General features: G+C 37.0%; 1 protein-coding gene across 2 annotated transcripts in view; it reads right to left on the bottom strand.

The window, feature by feature from the left end:
* The window catches only part of PLD5 (phospholipase D family member 5), a 203,845-nt gene that overhangs the window by 66,310 nt on the left and 121,695 nt on the right, over positions 1 to 15,840 (bottom strand). For both annotated transcript variants that reach the window (XM_052806205.1, XM_052806206.1), the window contains 2 exons: positions 9,170 to 9,338; positions 925 to 1,039 (listed from right to left, as the gene is read on the bottom strand). In XM_052806205.1, coding sequence (XP_052662165.1) covers positions 925 to 1,039; positions 9,170 to 9,338 — 284 coding nt within the window. The remainder of the gene's footprint in view (positions 1 to 924; positions 1,040 to 9,169; positions 9,339 to 15,840) is intronic.

The following is a 15,840-nucleotide window of genomic DNA, read 5'->3' as shown; positions in this document are numbered from 1 at the left end:
TGCCCAGTGAGATTACAAGGAATTTAAACAAATAAAGATTGATCTTTGTTGGAAAAGGGTGTTCTTTATTCTTTATCATAATCAGACATGTTATGTTAGGGTGCTGCTACACATAGCAACTGCTTTGCTTAATTTATTTTTTAGAATTCCCTTTGTGATCGATATAGTAATCTGTGTCAAAAATGATCATCATCAAAATATATAAGTTCTTTTTGTCCTTTGATAAATGTATCCTACCCTTAAAATCATACTTTTATCAGATTATATAGATAATTAATGTATTATTATTCAGAAGTATGTATGAAATTTCTAAAACTCCTAAGAGATTCTAATTTCTTTCAGCATTTCTTAAACTCTCTTTGCTATTTTTCCACACAGTTTTACATAAAGCAAGTTTAGTCATGTAGTGCCAGTGTGTAATCCCTCTTTGGATAGGGATTTTAAGCCTCAAAACAACGATTGGGAAAGCAGGCACCTACGAAATACACATAACACAGAAAAACTTGTCAGTTGGCTAAATCTGACTGACAGTCTATTTTCCAGTGCTTCAGAATCATCTGTATCACAAACATATTGTTTTATTAATTTAATTTGCTATTGCTCAAAAGAGGAAATTATCTTGTCCCACAAGGTATGACAGCAGTCTCTGAGGTTACGTTGCCTACATTAGAATAGCTATAGTGAGTTTAAATATCTATCCAATCACTGCACCACCTTTTTAGCCACTTGCAAACTGCAAACTTCAACTACAGTAACAGAGTTTCAGATTTTTGATAACTATGAACCAGAGAAAGCTGAAGGACTATAGGGTAACAGTGCTAAACCAGTAGTGTGCGTTTTATACATCATCTGAGTCTGCATTTTAAGTAAAAGGAACATTCAGTAGCAGTCAATGGCATAACAACATAAAGACCTTGGTCTTACCCTTTGTTTTCAAGTCGTTTAATACCTTTGATTCCATTGGCAGTATATCGCTCACCAGTTTTATCTCAATATTTCGGGATGCCAGTTCAAGCAATTTTTCAAAAAGACGCTGACCCTGGGAAGAACATTAAAGCAAAGCAGAAGTTGTAAGACTGTTGTAAGAATAGAATTGTTCAAACAGCATATCAACAAATTAAAGACACACGTTAAAACAAAAACATACTGTAAAACAGTTGAGTAAATATGTTCCTAGATATGGTTAAATCTACCCTAACGGTTAGCAGCTCAAACAACTTTTTCTTGGACAAATACCATTTTGAAGGCCAAACTTGCTTCTTCCTTTTCCCAGATTGTGCAATACTATTGATGACAGGTGACATGCAGAGAATGAAGTGTCCAGGTTTTTTATGGTGCATGAACATATTTTTACATTAACTTTCTTCTAAATAATTACATTCTGTTAAATCAGGATTAAAAGTGCAAGGAAAGGAGTTTATTACACTTATTCTGTATTGAATGATTTTTTTGTAAGTGGTTCTAACCATAGTACAATACATTTTCAAGCGGTCGTGTGCTCATCTTTAAATGAGCTATACAAGGAAGGAAAACAAAGATCTACATGTATTTCATATGCTTTTCCTTTTTACAGTGTTGTAACTTTACTATTTAAGCCCTATTTCTAACACAGAACAAAAAAGGGAATCTCATACCGAGCTAGATACATGTTAAACCAGAAATCAAGACATTTGTTTCACATGAAAAATAAAATTTTAAATGGCCACATTTTGCCATATCCAAGAAACAAAGAAAAAGTAGACTTTCTGATTGCATAGTAAAAGTTTAATTTTTAGATTTAATATTTTAACTTAAAGAAAAATGCTTAGTTAGCATCTAACTACACAATGTCAAGAATAAAATACCCAGTGTATCAATACTGTGCTGTGTTACTACAACCACAGTTAGAACCCATTTCCTTGCTGCCATTCTAGCTTACTACAGCAGACGCCAGTTACAGTTAGCAGTCAAATACACAAAAACTTTGGGTTTAAGCAGCTGACAAAGTGCCTGCCCTACCTACAGGGTTCACTTTAGATACAATATAATGCTGGCCACAAAGTAAAGCTAAAACAGAAAAGCAACAGTCCTATCAACTTTCAAACAATCAGGTAGAAGATAAAGCTTTCCACAGAACCGTGTTAGATAATTCTCTGTACAAACTATTACTCTAAAACTCTTAAAAGGATCTTTCTATTCAACAAAAATGGCCAAAGCAAAAGCAGTTTGGGATGATGCAATCTGACGTAGCATGGACTAACAAAACCTCAGACAGAAGCCCTCCTCCCACCTCCCACCCAGAAGCAGCAGACGGTGGAAAGCCACCCTTTGCCCTGTAAATCGTCTGCACAGATGGACACTTGGAGCTGTGCTGGGCCTTAAGCATTAAGCAGTCACAGAAAGTAGCTCTTCATTTGTCTACAGTACAGACCTATTTTTTAATATTCACTTATTTTGAATATATGTGGCAAAGTAAGAATACCCAGCCTCCTAAAAACTAGCTTCCTCAAAATTACGGGGCAGCCAGAGGCTGCAGTGGAAACACAGAACTACTGTTTATGTTTTAATTTTGTAATGTATGCCTGCTTGCTGGCTCAAATCCACAGCATAGCTCCCTGCTCATCCCAGGGCTCACAGGAACTCAGTAGTCAACAAGATACTGCCATAATGAAAGCATTAGTCAATGGCTAACAGAACAGGAAAACAAAAACATGGTTTGCATGAAGCTCCAAATGCTCCTCATACTCACATTCAGCATTTCTCGAGGTGACTAGGTGGTCCCATATCTAAGAAATAACACCCATGATTTAACTCACACACCGAAATGCACTTACGGAGTTGCTGTGCAAGTCAGGGAGTGGCTTTCCCTCATATTCCTCATGAAGCTAAAAGGATCCTTAATTCTCACGTCAGTGATTGGGTTGGGGTTTTTTAAGGAGAATAGGGGCAGCTGTTGCCAGAGGTAAGAATTAATGAGATAATAGGGTGGAGGGGATGGATGCTGCAGAGTTATGCAGCAGCTCCACTGTGATTCTGGGGGAGCAGAGGGGCACTGACCAGTATTCTTGGGGGCCCTGCTCCCCCCAAGAGGGTCTCTCCCACAATTGCTGTGGACTGACACTGCTAGACTAACTGAATCTGGGAACAGCAATCACTTCGCTGCAAGGCTCAGGCAGCCTTTGGACCCACTTCTTCTGGGTCCACCAACTGGAGACACCAGCAGTTTTGATTTTTATTAGTTATATCTTTGCAAAAAGTGAGCAGGGAAAATTAAGGACTAAAAGGCTTGCGTGTTAAATAATTCAACTTATATGTAGAAACAGCTACTCAGAAAGGTTCTGTGTGTTGATTTAATTTACTAGGTAGAAAGACAGAGACAGCACTGTTTTTGTTTGGGTTATCTGTAAAAGCTGATTTTTGACTAGAAGCATAGTAGAAAGCTCTAGCATACAAAAATAAACATGGGCAAAGCATTCATAAATTTGATGGAAGGTGATTCGCATTATTAATACGAATTAACACATTAACTGTTCTGCTAAAGAAAAGCTTAGAAAGTTAACATCTAAAGCTGATAAAATTGTTTCAGGAGATGGTTTCTTAAGTTTTTTTCCCATGGTAATTATTTTTGGACATTATTGCCACTTCTATCTGCACAAGATTTTGTTTATATATGATTTACAAAAGCTTTGATAAACAAGCCTGTACTTTCTGTATTAATTTTATTTTGGACAAAAACCAACATGGCAGCGTTTCCTGAGTTTTACCTGATCTTAGTATGCCCTGATGCGACCAACATAGCATCCTTAATGGATCACCTGGTTGTCTCTTACAGGCCATGCTGCCAGCTGAACGGCCCATCCTATGGGTGAATAGATCACTTGGAGTGCAGTCCTGCATTCCAATGAAGACATCTTCTATGAAAATACATCCCTTTTCCCATCAAGGACACCACAAGCTATGCATTTATAATATCCTTTTTTGTCCAATTATGTCCATAAATGGTAAACCCTCAAATTGATAAAACATTTAAAGCATCTCTAAGTAGTAATGGTTAAGACTAGGAGTGCACTCACCACAAATATGTGTGTTTATACAGGTATACAAAAAACACCACCCGGTGCCAGAACTGGAAGGAATTCCCTCTGCTTCATCTCTCTCTGCATCATCCCTCAGCAGGCAATCATACACTCACCAAGGCTTAGTCTAGACACTCTAAACAACTATGAAAAATTCACAGCTTGCTTTTAAAAATCTGTATGTACTATAGTAAAGTAGGGTACTAGAAATTCTTCCTTCATTGTTGAAGAACCTGGCCTTCTTCCCCATTAATATTAATTTGAAACTCAGATTCTATACTTTCTGACATGTTTACTTGCAATTTTACTGGTTTGTTCTATGAAAAGGAAAAAAGACAGGACAGAAGGTCTGAAGAGTTTTGTCACTGCTGTCAGCAAATTCGAAATGCTTCTGTTCAATGCAAACCCTCATGCTGTCATTCAGACCACGTTCCTTTTGCAAGACAATACCAGGCTGCTGCGCGACTACGTGACAGCGATCAGAATCATTTCTATATACCCAGCTAGTGAGGACTGAGAAATAGTAGCAGCCAAGTGCTATGAAACTGCAGCATGCTACCTTATACAATATCTGCATTTTAACAAACAATACCACCAGAAATCTGCCTATCTTGATAAAATATTCTCTTACACTTTTCACTGGGCTGTTTCAAAAAACCTACTGAAAGTGACAAAATAGGATGTAAAAAGTACTTATCACACGAACAAACTGACATTCTCATGGTAACTTTAAACTACTGTACATCTGAAACATCAGTCCCAACTGTACCCTGCCACAGCCACCTGGTGAATTTAAAAAAAAGAAAGGTATCATTACCAAAAGGCCCTGAAATTGCTCTCAGAGCAATTTCTTAGCAGTCACTAGGCAGACTGATTTTAGCCTGGTTGATTTCCCTTGCCTGCTGTTGTCTTTATCAGCATGCTCTCCTCATTAAAAATAAAATAGGAGAGATATGAACATGAAAATGCTGTATTTATTGAAGTACTCTAAAATTGAATTATTGTGCTCTTCAGTAACTTAGATTCCTACAGTTTAGACAATGCTTAGCTTTTTCTTTCCATGGAAATAAAACTGTTTACTTCCAGAATTTTCTCTGGATTTACTCTATGTAATTCTCCTAATATTTTTAAAAGTTGTCTTATGATCTAGCCTCTGGGTATTTCTATAAAACATCACTAAAAATCATAGCATGCTAGCAGAAACCAATAGAGCAAATAAAGAAAGAAATCCTAACTTTAACTTCTCCTATTTAATACCGAACAAATGCTGTCCTCAAATTCTTCTAGCAACACAGCTAATGAAAAGGGAGGGAATGTGCTTTCATTTTAAAAACTCTCCTTTTTAAATTTGTTTTCTATGCCTCAGTCTGTACCAGCTGCATCGGAGAAATGTAAGCACCTGAAAAGGACAGATGTTTGTGTAAAGATGACCTTACAGAAAAGAAAATACACTGTGATCTCTATAGCTGATTGTAGCTGGTTTCTGCTAGTAGCTGTTAGGTTTGGAGGTGTGCTCTTTGTACTTATTTGTGGTTTTTTAATAATTGTCAAGGACTGGTACTTAAGCTCTGATACTAACATTTGTTCTACCAAACAAATCACTTCAGATCTTGGGCAATGCATGTCTGAGTGACACAGGACTCATCATCAAAGACTCATTACAAAGCTGGACAGCTGGGTTACATGAGACGTATTATCTGATGGAGTGGGAGACTTCTCCCATCAGACCATTTGGGAGCTGCACAATAGGTAGGTAAATAAAGTCAGAACCATCCATTTTTTACGTGATCATTGTGAAAATCAGACACCGATCTACCCTTAAATGATCTTATGGCCATTCAAATAGACATCCAGGGAGAGCTGTGTGATAGTCATGGCAACACCAATAAGCCATGATGGCATTAATTCTTATTTGTGAAACATAAAATGAAATTTGAGAGGAAGGACTTGCTGGAACTATAAAAGGTCACTCTAAATTAAAGTTTCTAAACATGAGATGAGCTAGAGGAAGTGAATTGTGAAAATCATGAAATTGGCATGATCTTATGTTCACCTCTCTCTTCACTGCAAATGAATTAAAAGTTATCCTCAAAAATTATTTCCATTGTCCTCTGATATCTCTAAACATCACATTGCCACAGGACGAGTCACACATTCGCATTCTGCAAAAATCTCAAAGCCTCTACATGACAACTACCCTGCTATCTTGAAAATGCACAGATGACAACACAAAGTCACCAAAACACATGGTTTTCTTCTGAATGAGAAAAGCAGGTGTAGAAAGCCTACTCAGTATTTTGCCAAACTATTTGTTTGCTTGACCACTTAAGCTGTAGAAGCACACAAAACACTGTAGCATCATATGTTTGCATTTGGAGACTCCAATTTAGCAGGACTTATCAACTCAGGTGACTGAGCACAGCAGTTGTGACCTGGACAGCTCAGTCAGCAATGACTGTTTATTTAGATTTATAACAACAAAAAGTGGACAGGCAACTGTCAAGGACACGAGGTAACATACTCACAAATAAAAATGAAGAAAAATACAGCAGAAAGTTCTGCAATTTCATATATGCACATGTATACATACATATATATGCATGTCCAATATACATTTGGACAAATTGGACAATATGTATACATATGGATGATATGTATGTTGACATATATATCTCTATATCTATGTGTGTATATAAATTTGCAGAATTTCCTCCTGTGTTTTTCTTCAATATATATATTGGACATACATGTGTATATATGTGTATGCATGTGTGTAACTCCACCAACACGTATACAGAGAATGTAGCTAAACCTTGTAACTAATTAAGAAAAAGCAATCAAGCCTACTCAGCTTTTCTCCTTCAAAAATCCATGTCTGTTGAAGTGCTCTTGTAGAGAACCTTGCTTTGCAATATGCCTTGAATATTCATAAAATGGAAATTGCTAGTTATAGAGCAGGATGTGGGTCCATATGGAAAATGGTTATGTCCTTAGTTTCTAATAAAACCAGAATCATTCAAGGAATGACTAGAACTTACACACTAAGCACCATACTACCCCAAAGTTTTGCATCTCACCCCCTTACCTTTCATAATGTTTCTGCTATTTTGGGGCAAATTTCCCTGAACTCAAATTGTAAAGACTTGAGGACATTCGACTTCTACATCAGAAAATTACTAGATTATAGTTATTGAAGCTCCTCTGAAATTTCACTTTCATTTTACAAGTGGAGAGAGCAGATGTAACAGTGCAAGTTTTCTCCCTTCCCTTTCACACACTAAGCTTTGTGTACATTCTCTCGGGCAGGGATTTGCTAAGAAACACTGCCTCTTGGCAATTTCTTTAGCAATTAGACTGGCCAATAACAGTACAGTGTTGTAGCATGAATAGACAAGCTTGACAGAAAGATCTATCAGCTGTTCAGCCCACACTGCTGTACAAATGAGGAAATGACTAGAATATTAATTGCCTTTAAACAGAAGTAATTACTCACTTTTGTAAGACTACTAGCAGGAGAAATAGATAACTAGAATAGAATATTATGAAAAATGTTTCATTTTTCTGGCTTTAACAGTGCATTTGAGGATGAAAGAGCAAATCCACTTCTTACATGTCTCTTCTTCCTTTCCCTGTTCTGACATTTGGCAATATCTTACAGTTTTTACTTTGCATGAGAATGTGGAACAGTGAAGGGCTTTGATGCTTAACTACCAAAATCCCAATTTTCAGTTTGCAATGTTTGTCCTCTGTTTGGGATTTGTTAGGCTCTGCTGGTTTTGAAGCAAACGACATGTTCAATTTTTTTTCAGACAAAACATTTTTAAAAGATTCATGCACACACCAATTCATGCACATCCTAAAAACATCTAAGGCACTATCTGTTTGAATTCATCTGCTTGAATGACAGTACACGGGTTTGAAGTTTCTTAGGCAATACATTTAAATAAAGCTTAGCTGCATAATTGCATTGTGAAAAATCTCAATATTTTGATACTCAATAAATTTATTCACAAACTATATTCCAATATTTATAAGCATTCTAAAAGGAAGGGTTTGCACTACATTTTCCATTTGGCTGCTCATCTCAGATTTTCACTCTTTTAAATGGACATGCAGCAGATTTATTCTGAAGAAAAGTTAATGTATGCCATTCAACTAGGCTACAGCCTCTTTCAAGAGTAGAATCCAGTTCATGACTTGAAAATACAGGTTATTTGCAGTACTATCTTTAGTTCCTCAGAATACCAGTCTTTGTCTATCATCTACCAAAAGGCAGATTTTACCACACTGCATCAACAGAACTAGAGAGGAAAGTGAAGAGTTTATGACATAGTATAATAGAGTTGATTCCTTACAGTTACCTGGCTGTCATTTTAACCCCATTTCATGTCAGCTGAGTGGCTTCTTTCAGCAAAGAATCCATTTGGTGGAAAAGAGGAGATACTCTCAGCCTATCAGTTCTTTGATATCTTAGTTTCACAAGTGATACTAAGTGGAAAACTGCCCTTACCATATTTCTAAGACGATTGCTCTCAAGAATAAAGTGTTTGTTGGCACAGCATCATTATAATGCATGTCTGTCTCGTTCACTGTGATTTATGATTTTTCCTATTGCTCTTATCTGCAGAAGTCTTGAACACTACTCCCTCCCAAGATTCATTTTGAAAAGGTATGAGAAATCATCTGATACTACATTGTTCTTTGTAAGTGTAATTCTATCCATCTGTTTGGCTGCAGAATTAATCCACATGCTTGCTCTTTTCCTTCATCAGTTGCACCAAATAGAAAATAAGTGTATAGATTTATGGATATTCCCAAATTATGGATGTGTTAATATAGGTACAATTTTGGAGGTTTCTTAGGATTACACAATGACATCCTTTCCTAAGATGGAAGTGATATGAATATGTGTTGGATGTGTTATCAAGTCCAAGCGTGCCACCACTCTCAGAAAACTATTGTATTGGCAAGAAAATCCCCATAAGAAAATGGTTTTTTAGACTGCCCCCAAAAATAGGTCTGCTACAGGGAAGGGCTGTAGTTCTAAAAAATTAATAGTGAAACAACAAGAACAGATTGTTAAAGTCCCACCCTTTTGTTAGGCTAGAACATACCTGGCATGCTGATGGATGACTGTGATTGAGGTCCCACTGGGAAGATACTATGTCAACAGACTTTTCAGCCATATTAAGCAAATTCATCCAGCCTTGGAAAAGAGACAAATGGGATGGTGCACTGTCTGAATAGTTGATCCCTTCAGGAATATTTTCCACAAGAGCAACCCTGAGAATAGATAAGGAAAAAATAACCACTTAACAAAAGCACTTTTCTTTATTAAAAAGTTCCAAATTGTAAAGAATGTCAGGTTTTGGACCTGTGGTTCAACATCTGCTCCCAGAGGCTCTCAGCAGTGTGCCACCCCACAACTCGCTCTGAAGTTGCTGACTGTCATGCTCCTCACTTCCCAAAACAATAAAATGCGGAAATGAGCTACTGTTAATGCAGCAAAGCCAATTAAGCTTTTGAAGCTCTGCAAAATTAGCTTAAACATCAAAAAACTTACTTCTTATAACACAGTAAGTGGGAATCAGTCCTTAAGGTGAGGATGGGAAGACTGAAACAATCTCTTCTTGCTTTGCCACTCTCATCTTTGCATTTAATTTCTTCTCTCTAAGCAATGTGGCAAGATGTATACTCCCTGGCATTCTCTTAGGTCTGCTTTTACAGCTGACATTTTATTACATTGCAGTCTCTATATATGAATTCCCTCTTTCCAACTGCTCTAAGCTACCTAATTTTTCTGCTTTTGTTTACCTGTGTAAGGCTCTAACTGGGGTCCAGTGGTTAAGAAAAGAAGAACTATGCCCTTTTAATTTCCTGTTCTTTTTGGAAGCCTCCTTGATCTTATTGTCTATATTATTCAAAACACTTGCAAATTACGTTACATACATTCACGTGGATCCAGGAAGCTAAACAAACATTGTAGTAAACTGACAGTTCAAAATATGCTCCTCTGCTTCAGGGAAATGATGTGTTTCATTCAGCATACTGCCTCACTGCTAGATTTCCTTAAATTGCAGCAGGTAAAGCTCCTCTCTACACTCAGTAGAGGAATCTTAAAAATAAATGCAAGTCAAACAAGCTTCCCAATTCTGTCTTTAGGTAAACAGATGAAATTTTCTACATATCCAAGTGGCACTTCTATAAGTGCCCCCACCATCTGCCACTTTTACTGTGAATCATTCAAACCAGGTTTAGGAAAACTGTAGTAGGGACTTGGAGAATACTCCTTTTCATTGTATCCAAGTATATCAAGTATTTCCAGACTGTTTCTGTACTTATTAATAGCATTAATTACCAACTCCAGCAATATGAATATAATTTGTAAACTTTTTTAAAGTAAATCATTAATACAAACCTCTAGCGTAAATGAGAATTGTACACTTTTTGACTGTTAGAAAAATAGATTAGTGCAGTATCTTCTATTAATTCAGTTCATCCTACAGGTTCACATGGAAACTTTTACAGCTATTTCAGAATATCAAGCATGTTTGTGAAGTTAATCCATGAAAAGACTGAAGATTAGTACTCTTTAACAGTATAAAGAAAACTCAGTAAGAATCGTGCTGAAGTAAACCTGTGGTAATTATCACATTCTTACTCTCCTGGCTGGCAAAAAATTCTCCCAAAACCAGAACAGGCACAGGTCCTCCTTTCATTAAAAATTCAAGTATGTTCTCCAATTGCCTAAAATCTGTCAAACAACATACATATCACTAAGCTACAATTATTGATGAAGTTCTCTACAACATACTTTGAATACACTGTTCTATTAACATTAAACTTAACTGCATTACAGTAATAGTGTTGTAACAGCAGTAAATTAACTGTGAAAGATTAAAAACACGACTTGATTTTTTAATTTCTTCAAAGTATACTTTATTCTAAAACATTCTACCTACCTTGAATACAAATTTTTCAAAATAACTAGTGCCCTAGAAAGCTAGTGCCCTTATTAGTCTATTAGCAATGCCATACTTTTAAAAAGAAACTATTTTACTCTAACACTTAAGGTTTTAGACTTATTCCTGCTGCATCTAATCCTGTTACAGAACTTAATAAAACATTTGTTAGATCCCTTGAAAGCCTGGCTAGTTCTTTTTCGATAGTTAACATTACTAATCATATTGTGACTCTTAGCAATGTCCATGTTCCCAGAGCTGTTTTATGGAGAGCTGTAGGATGGCCACCTTCAAAGAGTAAGAAATCAAAGCACAGAAGATAAAGTGCTCTCTACAAGGACTTAAAAAAACCCCCAACAATCCAGTGGCAAAGATGAGAAATGAATCCATGTGTTTCTGGCCTCTTCCAGCCCCTACCCAATCACATGTAGATACAGGAGAGCATTATTTTGAATATTCTCCAAAGACATTCTTCATATCAAATGATTATTTAAAAAAAAAAAAAATATCTATCAAATGTGGTTCTTATTTAGCTAGAATTTAAAAGTGCACATCACTCCCTTAACACAAGATGTGACTGAAATTTCTCAACATTAGAATATTGCCTGACATACACAGTGTTTTCTGGTTGAACCTATGCAAATGAATATACAGGAGCCTACAAAATAACTGATAGGATTGAATCTGTCAGGGTCACTTCCAGTGGCTTGTAGTGGTGTTTCCCACTGGCTGTACTGACCTGCTGTCTCACTGGAAAGCATTAGCTAAGCTGCCATTCTTCCTATCTCTGTCTTTGGCAAGTTGAAAGCTGCCAAAAAGGTAACACTGTCACAGAGTCACAGAAGGGCTGAGATGATCTGGAGATCATGTCACTCAACCACCCTTATCAAAGCAGGGTCAATGACAGCAGGTTGCTCAGGACATTGTCCAGTCAGGTTTTGAGTATCTCCAATATCCCCAAGTCCAAGAAGTTTAACATATTATATTTGAGATTAGGGCCCTGATCCAGCCAAACACATACATGCTTATTTCTGATGCATTCACTTCACATTATTTAGGTCCAAAGTAGGGGAAAATGCTATATCCATATATTATAAACCCAGATTCCAGAGATAGTTGGAAGCTATACCTTAAAGTGTAATGCAGGAAGAGCTGTGGATGTAGGTCATTGGTCTATAGATACATTTGGGCACAGATATGATCAAGATATGCAAAAAAGTTGGGCTCTTCCTCCTGTTCCTCAGGTTAAAACCATTTACTTATTCAAAGAAAGCAGCAAGGCAAATTTGCTGGGCAAAAGGAAATTAATCTCCCTCTTAAAAGGGCTCTCTCTTGTCAGGTAAGGAAGTTTGTCCTGACTGTTGGGCTGAACTTGTTCTTAATAGGAGATCAACTCCTAACTTGTCAATCTGCATACAATTCAGCAGGCTACAGCACTAGCACTAAATAAGGAATGTGACTACACAGCTCCTGCCATTTTATAATTTGGGTTTGATTATGTAATAAAAGCCAAATGCATTCCAGTTAGCAAAACTGTTATTCAGAACAGTTATTCAGATATTATCTGTTAATATATTTCCTAGTCTTTTGTTTAACCAAATAGTAAGTACTTCGTGTTCTTTAGCGGACAAAGACATTTCATCTAGCTAGGGCACTAGTTAAAATGTTTTCAGAGTTTAGACTTCCCTTTAATAATGAACTGATTCTGCCACCCCCCCCCCAATATATTCCCCTACCCACTCAAAAACTCAACACCAAGCTCAGAAGTTAAAAAAAAGTCAACCAAGTTTCTAAACTAAGTGATTTTGCCTTCATAACCTTCCCTTTTCCTTTAGCACAATAGCAAAGTTCCAGTACTTAGTCAAGAAGAGCTTTGTTAAACCTTCTGTGCAAAAGTATGAGTTTGCAAGCCCCAATTCCATCAATAAAAGCTAAATTTAGCTCTCATTTTTGTACCAATATGACCCACAAAGAGGTTTATAAAATATGGTATAACACAAACTTCCAGGAGAGAAGGTCATTCACAGACCCTGAGGAAGATCAGATACGGTGACATAATTTATTCTGCAAAAATGTCATATTAACAAAGCAAAACAGACAAATGTAGCATGGTGATTAAAACGGACTTTTCCTATGCTCAGAATCATTAGCAGATAACTGTACACCTGTTGGATGAGATGTCCTTCTCTTCCCGATTTCCTGGTGCTCTAAGTATTTCATCTGATTAATGCCAACATAGGCTAGCCTATTCAGTTGTATAGCTGAATATTCTCGAACCTACCTCACACAGACTGAGAAACAAGAAAGTAATGTTACATGATTTCTGTGAAGTTATAGAGAGGCAAGGGTCAGAGCTGAAATTCAAGCTCCTCTAAGCTAACAGAAATGTGGTAAGCAGTGTAATGGTATTTAACGCCTACCAAAGAATAGACCTTGACCTCAATAATAAGAGTCTTCTGAGCTCAACTATATGACTTGCATTTAGCAATTCCAAGTGAATTCTGTCCCCAGCTAAGGATTCTTCTTCATCTTTGACAGTTCTTTGGTCTGAAAGTGAGGTTTGTTTCTGATCTTACACCATTTTTTCCCTCTGAAGCAAGCAGAGATACTATTAACTTAGCATCTGGGTTAATTAGAGAAGAAAGAGGGCTAAGGCAGTGAAAATAGGCAGAGGCTATATGTCTATCTCTTGAATAAACTTGGGGTTATTGGCGAAAATTCATAGCTCTGTTGAAAAGTTTAGCTCTAATGATTACACAAGTATAAAAGGAGAGTTCTCTTGATAGTTCAAACTTCACAACTTATTAAAATGATAAGCCATAGAACATTATTCACTCCGGTTTGTCTCAATCCAGAGTCATACACTAAAGAAAATCCAGGTCATATTCACTTGAGTGTCTCTACAACATCTGAATTTACTCACCATTAAAGGGAAGAAACGTGATGAGAAAACACTGCAATGATATGTATGAGACAATAAAGAAATGAAAGATGAGCAAATGCTATCTTTGTCATAAGGCTGCTGTATTTCAGACAAGGGAGAGAAAAAAGAAAAAAGAAAAAGAAGAAATAAAGACAAAAAAGGACTGGGAAAGATGTGTGAGTCCTGCCCCTATACCAGGGTCCTAGTTAAAGATACCCTCTTGTGAACCCTCTCTCAATCCAGAAGCCCTGGAACCACGAACCCCTGCCCTGAAGGACCACAGCTGCTCACAGCATTCCAGCTCCTCCTTTCTTATAACCCCAGAGTCTTAATATCCATTCAAAACCTACCATCTTTCTCAGACCTGTGTTTTCAATTGAGGCTTTCACCATATCACCTTCAAGCCCTTTACTTCCTTCTACATCGCATCACCCCTACCACTCTTCTCCCTCAGATCTACTCATTAGCTGTCACGCTGGCCAAGACCATCTTCTCTTTAGCTCCTCAACAGAACCACAGCTCCAGCTCTTGTTTCTGAAAGGGATTAAGAAATATCTTTCTAGACAGGTTATAATTACTATTACAAAAACATGCAGAACACTCTCTTTTCTGGGTTCAGAGAAGAAGTTTCCTAAAAAAAAGAGAAAGTACAGCACAACTGATCAATATATTTGGATATTCCCCTTGCAGTCAGTGGTAAGGATTTGGAAGATCAAGTGCTACAATTCACTTGAGATCAGACTCCAGAGTGTAAAGGTATGCAGTGTATTTGGATAATTACATGGTATATCCAGTAAAGAAAAATTAAACTGTGCATTATATGTAATATTTACTCCATAATTAATTACATCTCATTCTTCCAGTATAAGAAGTTACAAAATCTGCTAGCTATCACATACTTATGCTGTTGATTTCAATTTTAAATAAAATATGTTTGAGCCATTAACATAAATTCATGACAGAACACAATGGTTAAAAGTGAAATGGAGAGCAGATAAGATTGAATTTAAAACAGACTGTGAACTCAAACTAAGTACTCAAAAGCACCTAGATTATTAGCATCTGAGAATATCACAAACTCTATAACAGTCCTCTACCACTGACAATCTCAAGTGGTGAGGCACATGTATGTGTGTTTGCATACGTGCATGCGCCTGAGTATGTGCACACTACAAAAGCTCTTTGCTGGCATTTACTTGTCTGCTTTTTGAATTTTAGTCATGAAGACTTTGATCTCCAGAGACAAAATCCTGGGATGCTGAGTGCTTGGTTTAAGACTATGCTTTGAGTTAGATCTGCAGTGAATGCAGGTAAGTTCAGATTTATGCTATTAAATATATTTTTCTGCAGACATGCAGCATTGGGCTCCAGATACAGAGCTTTATCTGAACATTTCTGAGTATGTGATAGAGCAGACTAGTGTGATGTTGAAACTGAAAAGCTGCTCTCGGTGCCTCCCTGATGAATACGTATTTTTGACACGATTCCATGCACTCAGTAATAAAACACTGCAATGAGTAGATTAACACTTATTATTTTAAGAAATCAAATTGTGCTGGATTTTAGAGACACATAGTGCTAGTCTCTGTTTTGAAGGAAGATTCTTCATCTCTCGATTGTCTTTATATTCAGGATCTGGTAAGCAGTCATGAGATATGAGGGTAAAAATGTAAAAATCTGTTGTATAAGAAGTCCAATTAGATGGTCTAAAGCAGATTTCCTAAATTCCCTGTCCCTGGACATGTGAATTGCAACCTAGTGGGATAAAAGGGAAGTGGTTTAGCAGGGTTCATGTTGTGCATGCAAATGGGACTACTAAACTGTTGTGTTGGAGTATATAATGAACTAGAGCTATGGCTATAGGGTACAGCAAAGCAGTGCTCCTTCTAGCTGTGCTGCC

This window comes from Harpia harpyja, chromosome 13 (assembly GCF_026419915.1).
Source record: "Harpia harpyja isolate bHarHar1 chromosome 13, bHarHar1 primary haplotype, whole genome shotgun sequence".
Lineage (NCBI taxonomy): Eukaryota > Metazoa > Chordata > Aves > Accipitriformes > Accipitridae > Harpia > Harpia harpyja.
Note: the sequence above shows the minus strand (reverse complement) of the source record. Positions and strands in the feature narration are given on the sequence as shown.